This window comes from Rattus norvegicus, chromosome 3, assembly GCF_021556685.1.
Source record: "Rattus norvegicus strain SHRSP/BbbUtx chromosome 3, alternate assembly SHRSP_T2T, whole genome shotgun sequence".
NCBI lineage: Eukaryota > Metazoa > Chordata > Mammalia > Rodentia > Muridae > Rattus > Rattus norvegicus.
The window spans coordinates 89,182,617-89,196,521 of record NC_141536.1 but is presented as its reverse complement, the minus strand read 5'-3'; the positions used below and the strand labels follow the sequence as shown (position 1 = coordinate 89,196,521).

Sequence of the window (13,905 nt, the reverse complement as noted above, 5' to 3'; positions counted from 1 at the left end):
GTAGGTGATGGGCTGTTTGGTTCCCTAAGTGTTGTTGATTGTATTGATGTCCAGTTTTCTTTAGTGATTGGCATTTGAGTATAAGCCCTGGAGAAAAGAGAATGTAGATATTTTTTGGGTTGCCCTTTGTCGTAGGGCTTTGTTTTTTATTTTTTTTCTAAGATTTATTTATTTTTTATGTGAGTACACCGTTGCTCTCTTCAGACACACCAAAAGAGGGCATCAGATCTCATAACAGATGGTTGTGAGCCACCATGTGGTTGCTGGGAGTTGAACTCAGGACCTCTGGAAGAGCAGTCAGTGCTCTTAACCGCTGAACCATCTCTGCAGCCCCATCTTAGGGTTTTATTGCTGTGAAGAGATACCATGACCAAGGCAACTCTTATTGAGGAAAACGTTTCATTGGGTCTGGCTAACAGTTGCAGAGGTTCAGTCCATTATCATGGCGGGAAGCATGGCATTGAGACTCAGCGCTGGAGAGCTGAGAGTCTACATCTCGGTCTGAAGGCAGCCAGGAGGAGACTGTTCCATATTGGACAGAGCTTGAGAGTAGAGACTTCAAAGCCCACCCAGAGTGATACACTTCCTTCAGTAAGGCCACACAGTCTCCAAAAAGGCCACTCCCTATGGGCCAAGCATTCAAACACATGGATCTTTGGGGGCCAAACCTATTCAAACCACCACACCCTTTAAATTTTTTTCCCCAGAATTTAGTGTGTCTCTGTAAGAGCAAATGATAATTGCCATTAGCCTTAGATTTGTCATGTCAAGAGTCACTGACCTGGTGGGAACAATCCACGATCCAGCTTCCATTGCAGAACCTGGAGGATTAGTGAGGACAATAAAGGATATTTCTGTGTGTGTGTGTGTGTGTGTGTGTGTGTGTGTGTGTGTGTGTTATGTATGTGTTTGTTTCTGTGAGTGTGTGTGTGTGTGGCATAAGGTGTGTGTGTATATAGTATGTATGTATGTATGTATGTATGTGGTAGGTGTGTGTGTATAGTATGTATGTATGTGGTAGGTGTATGTGTGTGTGTGTCTGTGTGTGTGTATGTGTGTGTTTGTGTGAGTGTGTGTGTGTGAGTGTATGTGTGTGGTGTGTGAGTGTGTGTGTGTTATGTATGTGTGTGTGGTATATGGTGTGTGTGTATAGTATGTATGTGTGTGTGTGTGTGTGTGTGTGTGTGTGTGTGTGTTTGGTGGTGGTAGTGTTTAAAGAGATACTTCAGCTCTGAGTGCATTTGACACTAGAGAATCCAAAGAATTGGTTGTACGTATTGAATTAATTTCATTTGAAAGTTTAGCAATCTAAGTTTATGGAATTGTGTTGACTAGAATTATAATTCATAAGGAAGCCATAGACAGTAGTATATGATATAAACATACATAATTCTTAGCTTTGGGATTTTTATTTTTGTTTTCTCTCCCCTCTCCCCCATTTAGTTTCCATCCTTTATCCATAGCCAGAAGAGAAACCCACAAACTCACCTGAAGGACCCTGACATGGTCTGGGACTTCTGGAGTCTTTGTCCAGAGTCTCTCCATCAGGTGAGACCCCTTCTTCACTATTAAGTCGCCTGGGATCCTGGCATTGCTGAGGAGGCCTTGTAATGTGCTCTCATGCTTGGGTTGTTTTATTGGATTTGGCTTCTGTCTTTTTGGGGTGCTTCTTCAGATTTTTTTGATCACCAAGAGTTAGGAATAAAGTCTAGTCGGGGGTCAAGCCGGGCTGTAGGGAAGCGAGAGGAAAGCAGTGAGAAAGCCTTAGCTATTAAAATAAAGTTTGAGAGGCCGCCTGTGGTGGGCAGTGGGCACGGTGAGCACAGTGAGCACGGTGGGCACCACCACGATGAACAAATATGTGATGGAGAGGTGGGACAGATAAAACACGGAGCGGTACACGCGCTGTGGAGACATGACAGCAGTGAGGACTGGGTGGATGTGAGTGGCCTGCACTGCCACTTGAGGCCATGGCGTTATCTGTTTGTGGTCTGGGCTACCTCTGAGGGCCTCGTCTGGGTCTGTAGTCCTACTATGGGCAGGGACCATGTTCGTGGTCTGTGCTGTCGTCAGAAGCCATGTGGAAGTCAGCTCTGACTGACTGTGAAGAGCAAGGAAGTCGCCTTTGCAGTGACACTGGTGATTGCAGAGACATAGTTGAGAAGGAGGGACATGGAAGGATTTTGTGACAGTCCCTACTCTCACCCTGCCCCCAAAGTAACAGCCTAAAAAGGGAGACATCGAAGAGAAGGAAATGAAGTCTCCGCAGTGATGGCTGCTGTCAGGGATGCAGTGTGAGGGAGGACTCAGCTCTAAGGGGCAGGCCACTGGGACTTTGACCATACTCCACTCAGTGTATGGGCAGCCCCCATGGGACTTGTAGTTTTAGTTTTCTTTTTTTATTAATTAGTTATTACTACTATTTTTAAACTTTGTTTTTGTTTCCTTTGGGGGAGGTCTCAAGGGTGGGGGGCAGGCATGGAAGGGCCGAGAAATGAGTGCAGGATGTGAAATTCCCAAAGACTCAGTAAGACTATCGCGTTAAAAAGATAAAGAGACAGAATCCAGACTTGCTTTAGCATTCCTTCACAGACGCCTTGTCATTTTCTATAGGAGAAATCATGATAACCCATGGAAGTTAGAGGGTGCGTTCTGTGTCCATAAGGAATTTTCTGGAAATGCATGGATGTAAAAACCGTGGGATACCTTTAAATGGGAGGATTTCCGTTTGTCTTCCTTAGGTTACTTTCTTGTTCAGCGACCGAGGGATTCCAGATGGACATCGGCACATGAATGGCTATGGCTCACACACCTTCAAGCTGGTTAATGCGAATGGAGAGGCAGTGTACTGCAAGTTCCATTACAAGGTACAGGGTGTCTGGACAGAGGGCACACGGCTCCTACATACCTCTCTCTACCTCTGCTATAGGCCTGAGGTCTCTCCTGCCCTTCTCTCACTTCCACCCTAGGTACACAGAATTGATATAATTGAACAGCACCATGAATATTTTGTTGGCCACCAATTTAAAGAACAAATTCAGGCCGCTCAAATTAGAGCTGTGTGTAGTTGGCCGTTGGTTTTTTCCTTACATGTAGTGAGGCTGGGGCACATGGCTTCTGTCTTTGGTATGATCTTGGCTTACATTATAATATGCAATATTTACCAGTTTGCTTAAGAGGGTTATCATCATTCCCTAAGCACATCAGAAGGTTAAAAAACTTCTGTTTCTAAATATCGTTGCTAAGCTAGGAAGAAGGAGGTGGGTTAATGACAAATGAAGTCTCCCTTCTTTCTGTGTCTGTGGTACTGGAGTTGAACGCAGGGCGTTACACGTGCTCAGAAGTACTGTGCCACGGAGCTGCTGCATCCCCAGCACCTTTCCTGTTTTGAGGTGCACAGATTAGCCTTGGACTTCCTTGGTATTCCTGCTGGGCCTTGAACTTGCAATCCTCTTACCTCCATCATCTGAATAAGCTGGGCTTCCAGGCCCACATGACCAGGCTTAGTACCTCTCCCTTTTAACAACATCTCAAAGGCATATTTTAATACTTATTTGAACAAGCTATTTAGGTGTATTAAATGGAAGACATTTCTCCTTTACAATTTGGATCAGAGTTAAGAAAACAGTTGATCTCTGGGTTTATAGCTGTCACAGGGAACTGTGTAAGGTCACTCAGGGGAAGACTCAGTGACTGTGGGGGATACTGACTGAGCCTAGGCAGAAGCCTTGCAGGTATGCCAGCCTAAACTCAGATCTTCACTGTCCTGGATAACTGAGATTGGATGGATTGTTGGAAGTGCTTTTCATTGTAAAATTGGGATGCAACTACAGCTGCCCACAGGCCTGAGTGAAAAGATTGCTTATAAATTTATTCAGCAGAGAATCCTGAGATAGAGTGATATATATATATATATATATATATATATATATATATATATATATATATATATATATATCTCAGTATATGAATTTACTCATTCATTTGTTTATCCTGATTTATAGGTACTCTCTTCTAAACACGAGAGATTTGGTTAAAATCAGAACAGCTTTGTACTGTTAGGATAACATTGAACATATTGGGTGACCTGCAGATGGTGGCCTTCATTTTTAAACCCTGAAGTTGCCTTCCCCTTTGGTCCCTTCCAGAGTTGCTTTTGCTAAATGTTTCCATGACATGTGTGTTCAGCCAGTTGACCAGGACTAGAGATGGGAGTGCTGGGGAAGTGGCATCATGGTTTTGAGTATGTTTGGCCTGCTTGGAAAGGCAGAATGCTGATTTTTGCCTGCTCAGAGAGAATTGGCATAGAGCAGCTACAGTGAAGCTCATGGTGGCTTGATGAACTCTGATTCTATAATTTCTAAAATTAAACAAAAGCAAGACAACAGAGACAGAGGGCTGACAGTTTTAGGAATTTTTTTGAGCTGTTTTAAAAACGGGAATTAGGTTATTTCCAGAATTCCTTGGTATATATCCAGGTCAAAAGATACTGGATGTCCAAGAGGCATGTGCACTCTTGTGTTTTTAAAGAGTGTCCATCATATGGTGAGTGGATTAAGAAGATGTGATGCAGTGGACTTCTGTTTAGCCAGAAGAATGGGGGGAGGGAGGGAGGCAAGGAGTCAGGCCACGTCTTTGTGACTGTGGGTGCAACAGTAGACCACTGTGCTAAGTGAAATGAGTCAGGCATAGAAAGACAGATGTAGAATGCTCTGTTTCATTGGTGGGATTTGAGAATTAGAAATGGTGGTCCTCAGAGTCCAGGGTGAGCAGAGGGGCGGGGGTGGGGGTGGGAAGCTGGCTTAGTCACAGCTGGGAGGATCAAGTTTAGTGAGCTGTTGTATGTGACTAAAGACAGCCACTGCACTACATCTCTCAAAAACCTGGAAGAAAGGATTTCAGTGTTTTGCTATAAGGGGATGGTAAATATTCTCAATTAATATGCATAGTTTTGGTGTTTTAATGTATTAGTTAAAAAGGAAGTGAATTATCTTTTGCTTATTTTAGTGGATTAGAATTTATCTTTTTAAGACAGTTTTTTTCTCATTAAAAAGTAATAGCATAAAATTTCAAATGATATAGAATACATAAAGGGAAAGAGGAATAATTTAACATTGAAAAGAATTGGTATAAATAAATATAGTTTCCTATAAATTTATTAGTGTTGATTCTGAACAATAAACGTATGATTTAAGGAAAATATCATTGTGTTACCCAAATGGGCTGTGTTGCTTAGAACCCTTCAATGAAGTACTGGTTACATTTTGTAACCTCTTTCCTAAACTCCATATGAGTTTCTTACTTTCACTCTGCAGACTGACCAGGGCATCAAAAACTTGCCTGTTGAAGAGGCAGGAAGACTTGCACAGGAAGACCCGGATTATGGCCTCCGAGATCTTTTCAATGCCATCGCCAGTGGCAATTACCCATCCTGGACTTTTTACATCCAGGTCATGACTTTCAAGGAGGCAGAAACCTTCCCATTTAATCCATTTGACCTGACCAAGGTAAGGAAGCAGCAGCTGTATTATTTTGTAAGATCTTCCTGTATACTCCTCCTGCTGCTGCTGTTGCTGCTGCTACGACTACGACTGCTATTAATAATAATGTAAATTATAGCCGTGAATCCACTGTGACAAGAGCAGGCTAGACAAGCGGCGGTTGACGGTGGTGACTCAGCGTGACCTATGCCTGCGAGTGAGTGCCTCACCTGCACTCCTGTGTGGGGAACTCCCTGAGGTCACTTTAGAGACTTCCTGTGTTATTAGCAGGGGACAAGTTTTGAAAAGCTAATTTACTGTTTCTGCACCAGTGTCAATATTTACTACTTACTATTACAAAATGATAAGGCAATCGCCTGAAATTCTTATCATGTTTCTGTTGGGTTAAGAATTATTTTCACTGACTTGATTATATGTGAAAGTTGGTGTTTTCATGAGGGCCTTTCAGATCCGCCGGCTGACTGTCTGGTAATTATGAATGTGACATTGTTTTCAGGTTTGGCCTCACAAGGACTACCCTCTTATACCAGTTGGCAAACTGGTCTTAAACAGAAATCCTGCTAATTATTTTGCTGAAGTTGAACAGATGGCTTTTGACCCAAGCAACATGCCCCCTGGCATTGAGCCCAGCCCGGACAAGATGCTCCAGGTAAGCTAGCGAGATGACACGTTCTGAGGCAGGTGTCTGACTGTGCACACACATACATGTGCACACGGTGCGTAACTTGGCATGATCATTTATGAGGAATTACTAGACCTTTCGCTTGAATTTTATTTGAGGTGCTTAATTCCTGTGAGGTCACTTGGAGGAGACATCCTTTAGATGGTCATTCTTTAGTTACACCAGTTATAAAACACGTCCACAATAAAATATCCAACATTTCAAGATGTGAACACTTGATTTTGGAAAAAAGATATAATAGTTATGACTCCATATTTTATAAAAAAATAGCATGGCTAGATCAACCTATGAGGATTAATGAATTATTAGAACCGTCGACACCATACCATACCCATTTCCTATTCCAAGCGATGTTTCAGAGATATTTTCTATCTCTGGAAATGGCTCCAAGCGATGTTTCAGAGATATTTTCTATCTCTGGAAATGGCTCCGTGGATGATCTTCATTAACCCGACTTGATTAATGGCAGTGGAATGGCTTAATCATGTGATCTCAGTAGGCATTCAGCACCCTTTAAACCGCTCTCTAGGGCGCTGTGCCAAAAGGTCAAAGAGGGAAAATTCTACTTTGGACTAGGAATCAATAGGAAAAAAAATTTGGCTTAATAATTGCTGTGCAAACCAATCTTCTGTGTGTTTAGACTGTGAACACTAAGCAGGGGTTAAAGATCAGACCTTAGATCAGACCACAGCGGTCGAAGGTTGCTGCTTACATAAGTTCTGATCCCTGGCAGGTGTCAGGCTCCTTGGAGAGCAAGCTGAGGTTCTCTGTGTGTCTGCGGTTCTTTGCTGTGGCACTGGGGACATCTGATACTGTTTTTGAAAGTCAGTTGTCCTTACCGTAGTTGAGTAGTGCCCTGCTAGGTGTGGTTCTGTGAAACCCTGGACAACCATGGTATAAGGCAGAGAGAGTACTATGACAGATGTGAGACGGGGTCACACAAAGTTCTAGGGACAAGATGGCATGTGAAGGCTGATTTTCCATTCAGCAAGTGACACAGACAGTAGAAGGCATGAGGACAGGCACAGAGGTGTGCTGCGTTGAGAATGTCTAAACTATAGTAGCCACTCTGTCCTGGATGAGAGGAGTGGGTGTGCACATGTTCACCAACACTCTTAGAGGAGCCTTTAGATGTTGGACATCGTGCAAGTGTCTGTTCTGGGAAGATAGAAGGACTTTCCAGCTTTAAGAAGCACAGCCTGGTAGCTGTCAAGGAGAGCAATTCTCCTCAGTGATGGTGGCAAAGGAAGGAGCTGCAGGTAGGGACAGAAAGGGAACTGGAGTAGCCAGCGTAAGCTAAAAGCAGACAGACATGTTAGCGGCGTGGTTGGTACTGGGGAATAGAGGAAGTCCAGCTGTATAGCCTGCCCACAGCCTTCCCTGCTGGGTGGGCTCAAGGGAACTGAACTGTGCGATTGTGGAAATAGCAGGGTACACCGGGTCATGAAGTCACCACGGCCAGAGCTCAGACTACATAATACATACTGATGTTGAGAAAATGAATTGAAAAATACAAAATAAAAGATGGCTCACAGTCTTCCTGAGAGTCCATTTCACCCATGTTCGTTGGGACCACGGTGACACCTGACCAGATATCGGGTCAGTCACACAGTAAAGCAAACTGTGAAGCCCAGGGTGAAGCAGCCACAACCATATTCTGTGCGATGAGGGAAAACAAATGTAAGCCAGGGACGGGGCTGGTATTTAGCCATATATTCTAATTCTGTGGTGCTTGTGAGGAGCCATGCAGCTGGGGAAGGACTATTGGGTTCCGTTAGCTGTTTGGTCGTTTGAGTGGATGAGGACTGTAATCTACGGGTCCTTAGGAAGATTATTTATGGGAATACTGGGGCAGAGAGCTCGTTAAGAAGACTGTAATTACTCCTGAGGAGAGTGAGCCCTGAAGCTGGGCAGTGACTTTACTGTGTGGATGGGCAGCATCTTTGTTTACATTTAAACCAGGTCATATTAATAAATCTTCAAACTTAATCCAAAGCGGTAAACCAGAGCATCACGAAAGGCAGACAGTAATGCAGGAAGCAGACTGTACTGGGTGCCTGGCCATGCAGCTGTGCGGCCTTTCTTTGCTCCTGTACGTGGTCATTTGTCTGCTGGGATCTGGAAAGAAGTTGTACGGGTTGCTTGAGTGGGGCAGAGCTGTTGGTCAGGTAGAACAGTGGTGTAAAGGGCAAAGCCTTGGGCACAGCCTCCCTGCAGGTCACTGTCAGTGTGAGCGCTCACTGCACCCATCTCTCGACCTGTCTGTGTCACCTCTACTCATTGACAGGGTTAGGGTTTCCAGCTTACTGTAAAGCGAACAAACCAGAGTGGGGTACACCAGAGTGGGGTGCTAGAGCACTGGTTCTCAACCTGTGGGTCGCGACCCCCTTGAGATCCAATGGCCTTTTCACAGAGTCACCTAAGACCATTGGAAAACACAATATTTACATTACAATTCATAACAGTAGTAAAATTACAGTTAAGAAGTAGCAACAAGAATAATTTTATGGTTGGGCATCACCACTAAATGAAGAACTGTGTGAAAGGGCTGCAGCATTAGGAAGGTTGAGAACCACTATGCTAGCCGCTCCATCCGGGAGCTACCTGAGACTCTGTTATAGCCTGTCGATGCCCTCGGGCCATTCAGGAGCTACCTATGACTGTTACAGCCTGCCTGTCGATGCCCTTGGGCACGGTTTCTGGAGCGAGTGGAGACAGCCTGCTCAGGTCCAGTCACACTTGCATGACCAGACATCTAAACGTTACCTAGGTGATTCGGAGTGATTGTGGGGGAAGGCTTAGTGAGCAGCAGTGTTGGCAGAGTCGGTGGGACTGCATTAAGCATGCAGATGTGAGTGTTTGTTACAAAGTAACTGCTGTGTTCCCCTTCTCTACCTCCGTGCTTAGGTTTACTTTTTAATGCTCATTTGAGAAATGTAGTTCAGGGTTGGGGATTTAGCTCAGTGGTAGAGCGCTTGCCTAGGAAGCGCAAGGCCCTGGGTTCGGTCCCCAGCTCCGAAAAAAAGAACCAAAAAAAAAAAAAAAAAAAGAAAGAAATGTAGTTCAATTTTAAATTTTTAAATCAATCTAAGTTAGCATACACATTAATGAGTTTTCATTAACACACACGCACACATATATGTATATATTATTCTTTGTTTATATATGCATATATACCCTTCCCCCTCTGCCCTCCCTTATATTCTTCCTTTGCCCTCCATCTTCCCTTCCTTCTCCATACTGCTCCCCTAAATCCCTTCTGCTCTTATGTCACATTTATTCTATTACCCCCTCTATTTCTTCCTTCTCCCTACGATCTCTTTTCCCCCTCTCACAGTCTCCTTTCTAATTTTTTAGCCCTTGTTTTTGTTTTGCTATCTGTAATTAGGAACCAAAGAAGGCTTTCTAGGACTCAGGGCAGTGAGCCTCGTATGCTGAGAAGAGCTCAGTGATTGGTTAGTGAGACCAGTGCGGAGCCTCCTGCTAAAGGGAATGCCAAGGGAATGCTAAAGGGAATGGGAAATATGAGGCGTGATTTGCATATCCTGGTTAGCCTCAGACTCATTACCTGTGGCCGTGGAGGGCCAGTGGTTCCAACCACCGCTTTCTTTCCATGCTTGTTAGTAAATCTCAGAATACAGAGTGTCTAATTCACCATACTGTGTGGGAGGTGCGTCTCTGAACAGTTTCCACACGGACGGCTTTGGAGAATGGTGCTGTTTTAAGGGCAAAGGCTCGAGTCTTCCCTTGGAGTAGAGGCTGGGGAGATGGAGAATTACTTCAGGATTCTGTTGAGGTGAACTGGGAAATATCACACCAAGGCAGTACTGTGTCCTGGGGGGCAGGTAGGCACCGTTGTCTAGGACAGATGTGAAGTGATGGCCAGGTGGCAGGGGTGATTAGGGGTGGCTTCTTTAGGGAGATGCACTTTCTAAATGGGAAGACTCTTGACTCTGCCCAGCAGAGCTAGGCAAGGTTATGCGGTCGGTATTCATGTGCTTTGAATTTTAGAATGATGCTCATAGTTTAATTCCTATTTCTTACGTGACTGTTCTTAATGTCTGTTGTGTATTACTGTAGGGCCGCCTTTTTGCTTACCCAGACACTCACCGCCACCGCCTGGGACCAAACTATCTGCAGATACCTGTGAACTGTCCCTACCGTGCTCGCGTGGCCAACTACCAGCGCGATGGCCCCATGTGCATGCATGACAACCAGGGTAGGCCTGGGTATATTTGACTCCTTCCCTGTAAAGGCAGAGAGAGCATGGGACTGGGTGGGCAAGGATGCTAGGCCAGTGGCCCTCAAACTGTGAGACTTCCTGTGCTGTGACATGCTCTATAGGCACTGCCAGCACCCAGATCCTCAGTCGGGAAGTTTTGAGCTGCCCGTCCATGGTCTCTCCTGGTTTCTGTCCATTTTAAAAACATCCTTGAGAGTTCCCTCCTCACATTGCCCTTGGTGTCTGTCTGAAGTAAAAGGCTAGGAGGAGGGCCTAGCACAATGGCTGCTGTGGAGTGTATCCAGCCTAAGCTACAGGATGTGCAATTCCTCAAGTCACTCTTACCCTTCTGAGACCTTGGCTTTGACTGGAATTTGGAAGGGAAGAAAGAGAGAAAGAAAATCAAGGGGGTCTCTTCTTCCGTGTTTTTTGTCCAAGTTGAATCTACCTAAGTCATCTACCAAGATGACATTCTCCTGCATTTGAGTGTTAGGGGTTCATTTGTCAAGTGCATGGCTTTCCCATCTTACCTTCTGAAGCCAATGCACAGACAGCCTCAGGTCTTAATTCTGGTTAGCCAAGCAGAGAGATTGGTTGATGTGTTTCTTTTAATCTTCCAGTTTAATGAGTATCTTAGTTTTTAATCTCATGCCGGGAGCCTGTGTTTAAGCGATAACTGTAGAAATTGATCTCTGCGGAAGTTTGACCAGTGATGTCTATTTGAAACCATTGCTATCTGTACAGAAATCAAACATGGACTGTTATAGGGTCACCTCCAATAAAAAAGAACATGCGTACTCTAAAGGCAACTTGGACTATAGAGGACAGAAATCCATTTAACAGTTCTAGAACCCATAGGCCATGACAATTGCATCTTTCTGTATTCCTTGCCTTGCTTTTTCAGGGGCCATTTTCCCACATTTAATTGTTTTGCATATGCTATTTTGTGCTCAACTGTCCTGTCCTTACTCCCAGGTCTCCCTGGTATTTACTGAGTGTGCATGCTTTCTGCCAAACTCCAGTAGGTCTAGTATTTCTGCTCCCTTAGGACTCAAGGCATGGATCTGAAGTAGTAGATACTCTGTGTCTGAATCCTGCCTTTCTGGTCTTCTGGGCTTACGTTCTTTTTCCTTCTTCAGTGGTCCTTTTGTTATTGCAGCTGTGGATGACACAGGTGTCATTGTTTATCTTGAGTTTCATTTATAGTTAATTATTTCACGTTTACATCCCACTGGCACGCTTGTGAGAACGTTGCTCTGGGGCCAGTGTTGAAGTCCTCTGCTTGATTTTAGAGCGCATTTGGGCTGTGCTCTGGAAATTCTCATGAAAGAGCTTAATTGTTTCCAGTTACCAGTACCACCAGGACAACTCCCTCTTTTGGGTAAAGGTCAGAATGTACTTGAAAATAGAATTAAAAACCTCTCAAGGGGTGAATTCCATATTGTGGCAGTTAGCTGTTGAAGTCTTTGCTTGCCATAGTGATGCAGCTGCCCCAAGGCTACCCACTGAAATGAGTGGCTGATTGCCACAATGGCATGGGGCTGTTTTTTCTCTGCACACACCCTGGCGCCTCGATCACTGTGATAGGCGGCATCTCCTAATTATCCACAGTGGATAATCTGTTCCGGAAGGGAGCCATGAAGTGTTCCAGCCACAGGCTGCTTCCTGTTAGCCGCTTCTTATGTTCCTAGGCATTGTTTGTACAGGCAGCCTGAGCTCTGATAGTCAAGCTTATGCTCCTACCAGCCAAAGCAGAGTGTCCGTCTGGAAAGTAAATATACCACGTCAAGTGGGCAGTGAGGTTGCTCCAAGGGTTCAGGGTACCTGCTGCAAGCTCGGAGATGTGAGTTCATTCCCTGGGCCCCACATGGTGGGTGGAGGAGGGAGTTGACTCCCGCAAGTTGTCCTCTGATGTCCACATATTTTGTGGTATAAGTATACCTGCGCGCACGTGTGAACACACACACACACACACACACACACAGAGTAAATAATAGTTAATAAAAAATATCACGATGAGGAAAAGCCTTATTTTTTATTTCAGAATCATGAAAGATATATAATTATATCTGCCAATATTTTGTCCAATAAATCGAGATAAATGAAAACTAGCATATTACAAATACAGATTTTTTTTTTCTTTTCTAAGTGGGGAGGGTAAAGATAGAATTGGGGTGAGCATTAGAAACAGCTAAGTAGAGATGTTCCAGAATCTTCAGGCATGTGAAGAAGAGTTTTGTCACGTTTTCTCATGGAAACTGACAGAAATGCTGCAGCTTCTTCTCCCCTCGACCCCCACCCCCACCCCAATGCAGCAACTCTCAGATGCGTGAACTCTCAGAGCTTCAGATTAGGTCTGCAAATGAGGGGACAGAACTAGGCTGCTCTTCACAATTGAGTCAATGTTTAGATGGAGCCTGCATCCAAATGAAACTACATTGTCTCCGGGCCTGATCTCAGTGGCAACCACGTCAAATCTCTGCAGAACCTTCCAGTAAGCACCAGGAGGTGTTGTAGACGGGGACCTTTGAAGTGCTGACTCGGATTTGAGACCCTTGCACTCAGGCTGAGAGTGAGGCAGCCCACGTGCGCATGTAGACAGAGCCTGCAGTTAGGCCTGGGAAGAGAGGAGTCATTTCCCAGCCTGGGGTGTGTCACTTCTGTACCTAATGTGTGTGTGTTCCATTACCTTGGGGCCTGCTCCTTCCCACACTGATGACTCGTGTGCACTGGTCGGTCCCCTAAGAATGTCTCTGCTTCCTGTTAAAGGTGGTGCTCCCAACTACTACCCCAACAGCTTCAGCGCACCAGAGCAGCAGGGCTCGGCCCTGGAGCACCATAGCCAGTGCTCTGCAGATGTGAAGCGCTTCAACAGTGCTAATGAAGACAACGTCACTCAGGTAATGGCTTTATCAGCTCCTCGGTGGGCACTTGGCTGGTTTTCCCGTCAGACCTCATTACAGAGTCCATCAGTCTCATTATATAGCTCGGCTACTATATAGACCAGGCTGGCCTAGAATTCATACATACCACCTTCCTTACTTCTCTCTCCCAAGTGCTGGGACTGAAGGCTTATGTCCTCACGTCTGACTTTCTGTCTAGTGCATCTTGAATTGAATCCAAAGAAGACTTAGTGCTACCAGCGGATCAGTGTCCGTTGGCTGGAGCCACAGAGCTGTCATGCTACTCTGTCCATTTCAGACATGGGGACTCATCCTCGGTCGCCCAGCTTTATTGAAATGGTGAAGTTGGTGATGCTGGGGAAAATGATCTCCTGGGACTCTAAGAACTGGGCAAATGAGACATAAACATCCTGGCAGAGGAGCCCGTTTCCCAGGGACCCGGTCACCCAAGACAGCCTCTGAGGGCCGGGAAAACAGTTCTTTGCCTGCCTTGGGTGTGAATCCCAATCCTGGAAAACGCAGAACAGAGCTGGCAGCGAGAGGGTGTGGGGTTCCACTCAGGGCTCCTGGGCACCTGGCTCTGCTGTTCTGCAGGTG

The 13,905-nt window shown here is 45.2% G+C and overlaps 1 protein-coding gene across 1 annotated transcript in view; it reads left to right on the top strand.

Annotated features, from left to right (window-relative positions):
- Positions 1–13,905, top strand: part of Cat (catalase) — a 32,242-nt gene that overhangs the window by 12,847 nt on the left and 5,490 nt on the right. Inside the window, 6 exon segments of the mRNA NM_012520.2 lie at positions 1,444–1,548; positions 2,742–2,867; positions 5,316–5,507; positions 5,998–6,150; positions 10,264–10,402; positions 13,175–13,305. Coding sequence (NP_036652.1) covers positions 1,444–1,548; positions 2,742–2,867; positions 5,316–5,507; positions 5,998–6,150; positions 10,264–10,402; positions 13,175–13,305 — 846 coding nt within the window.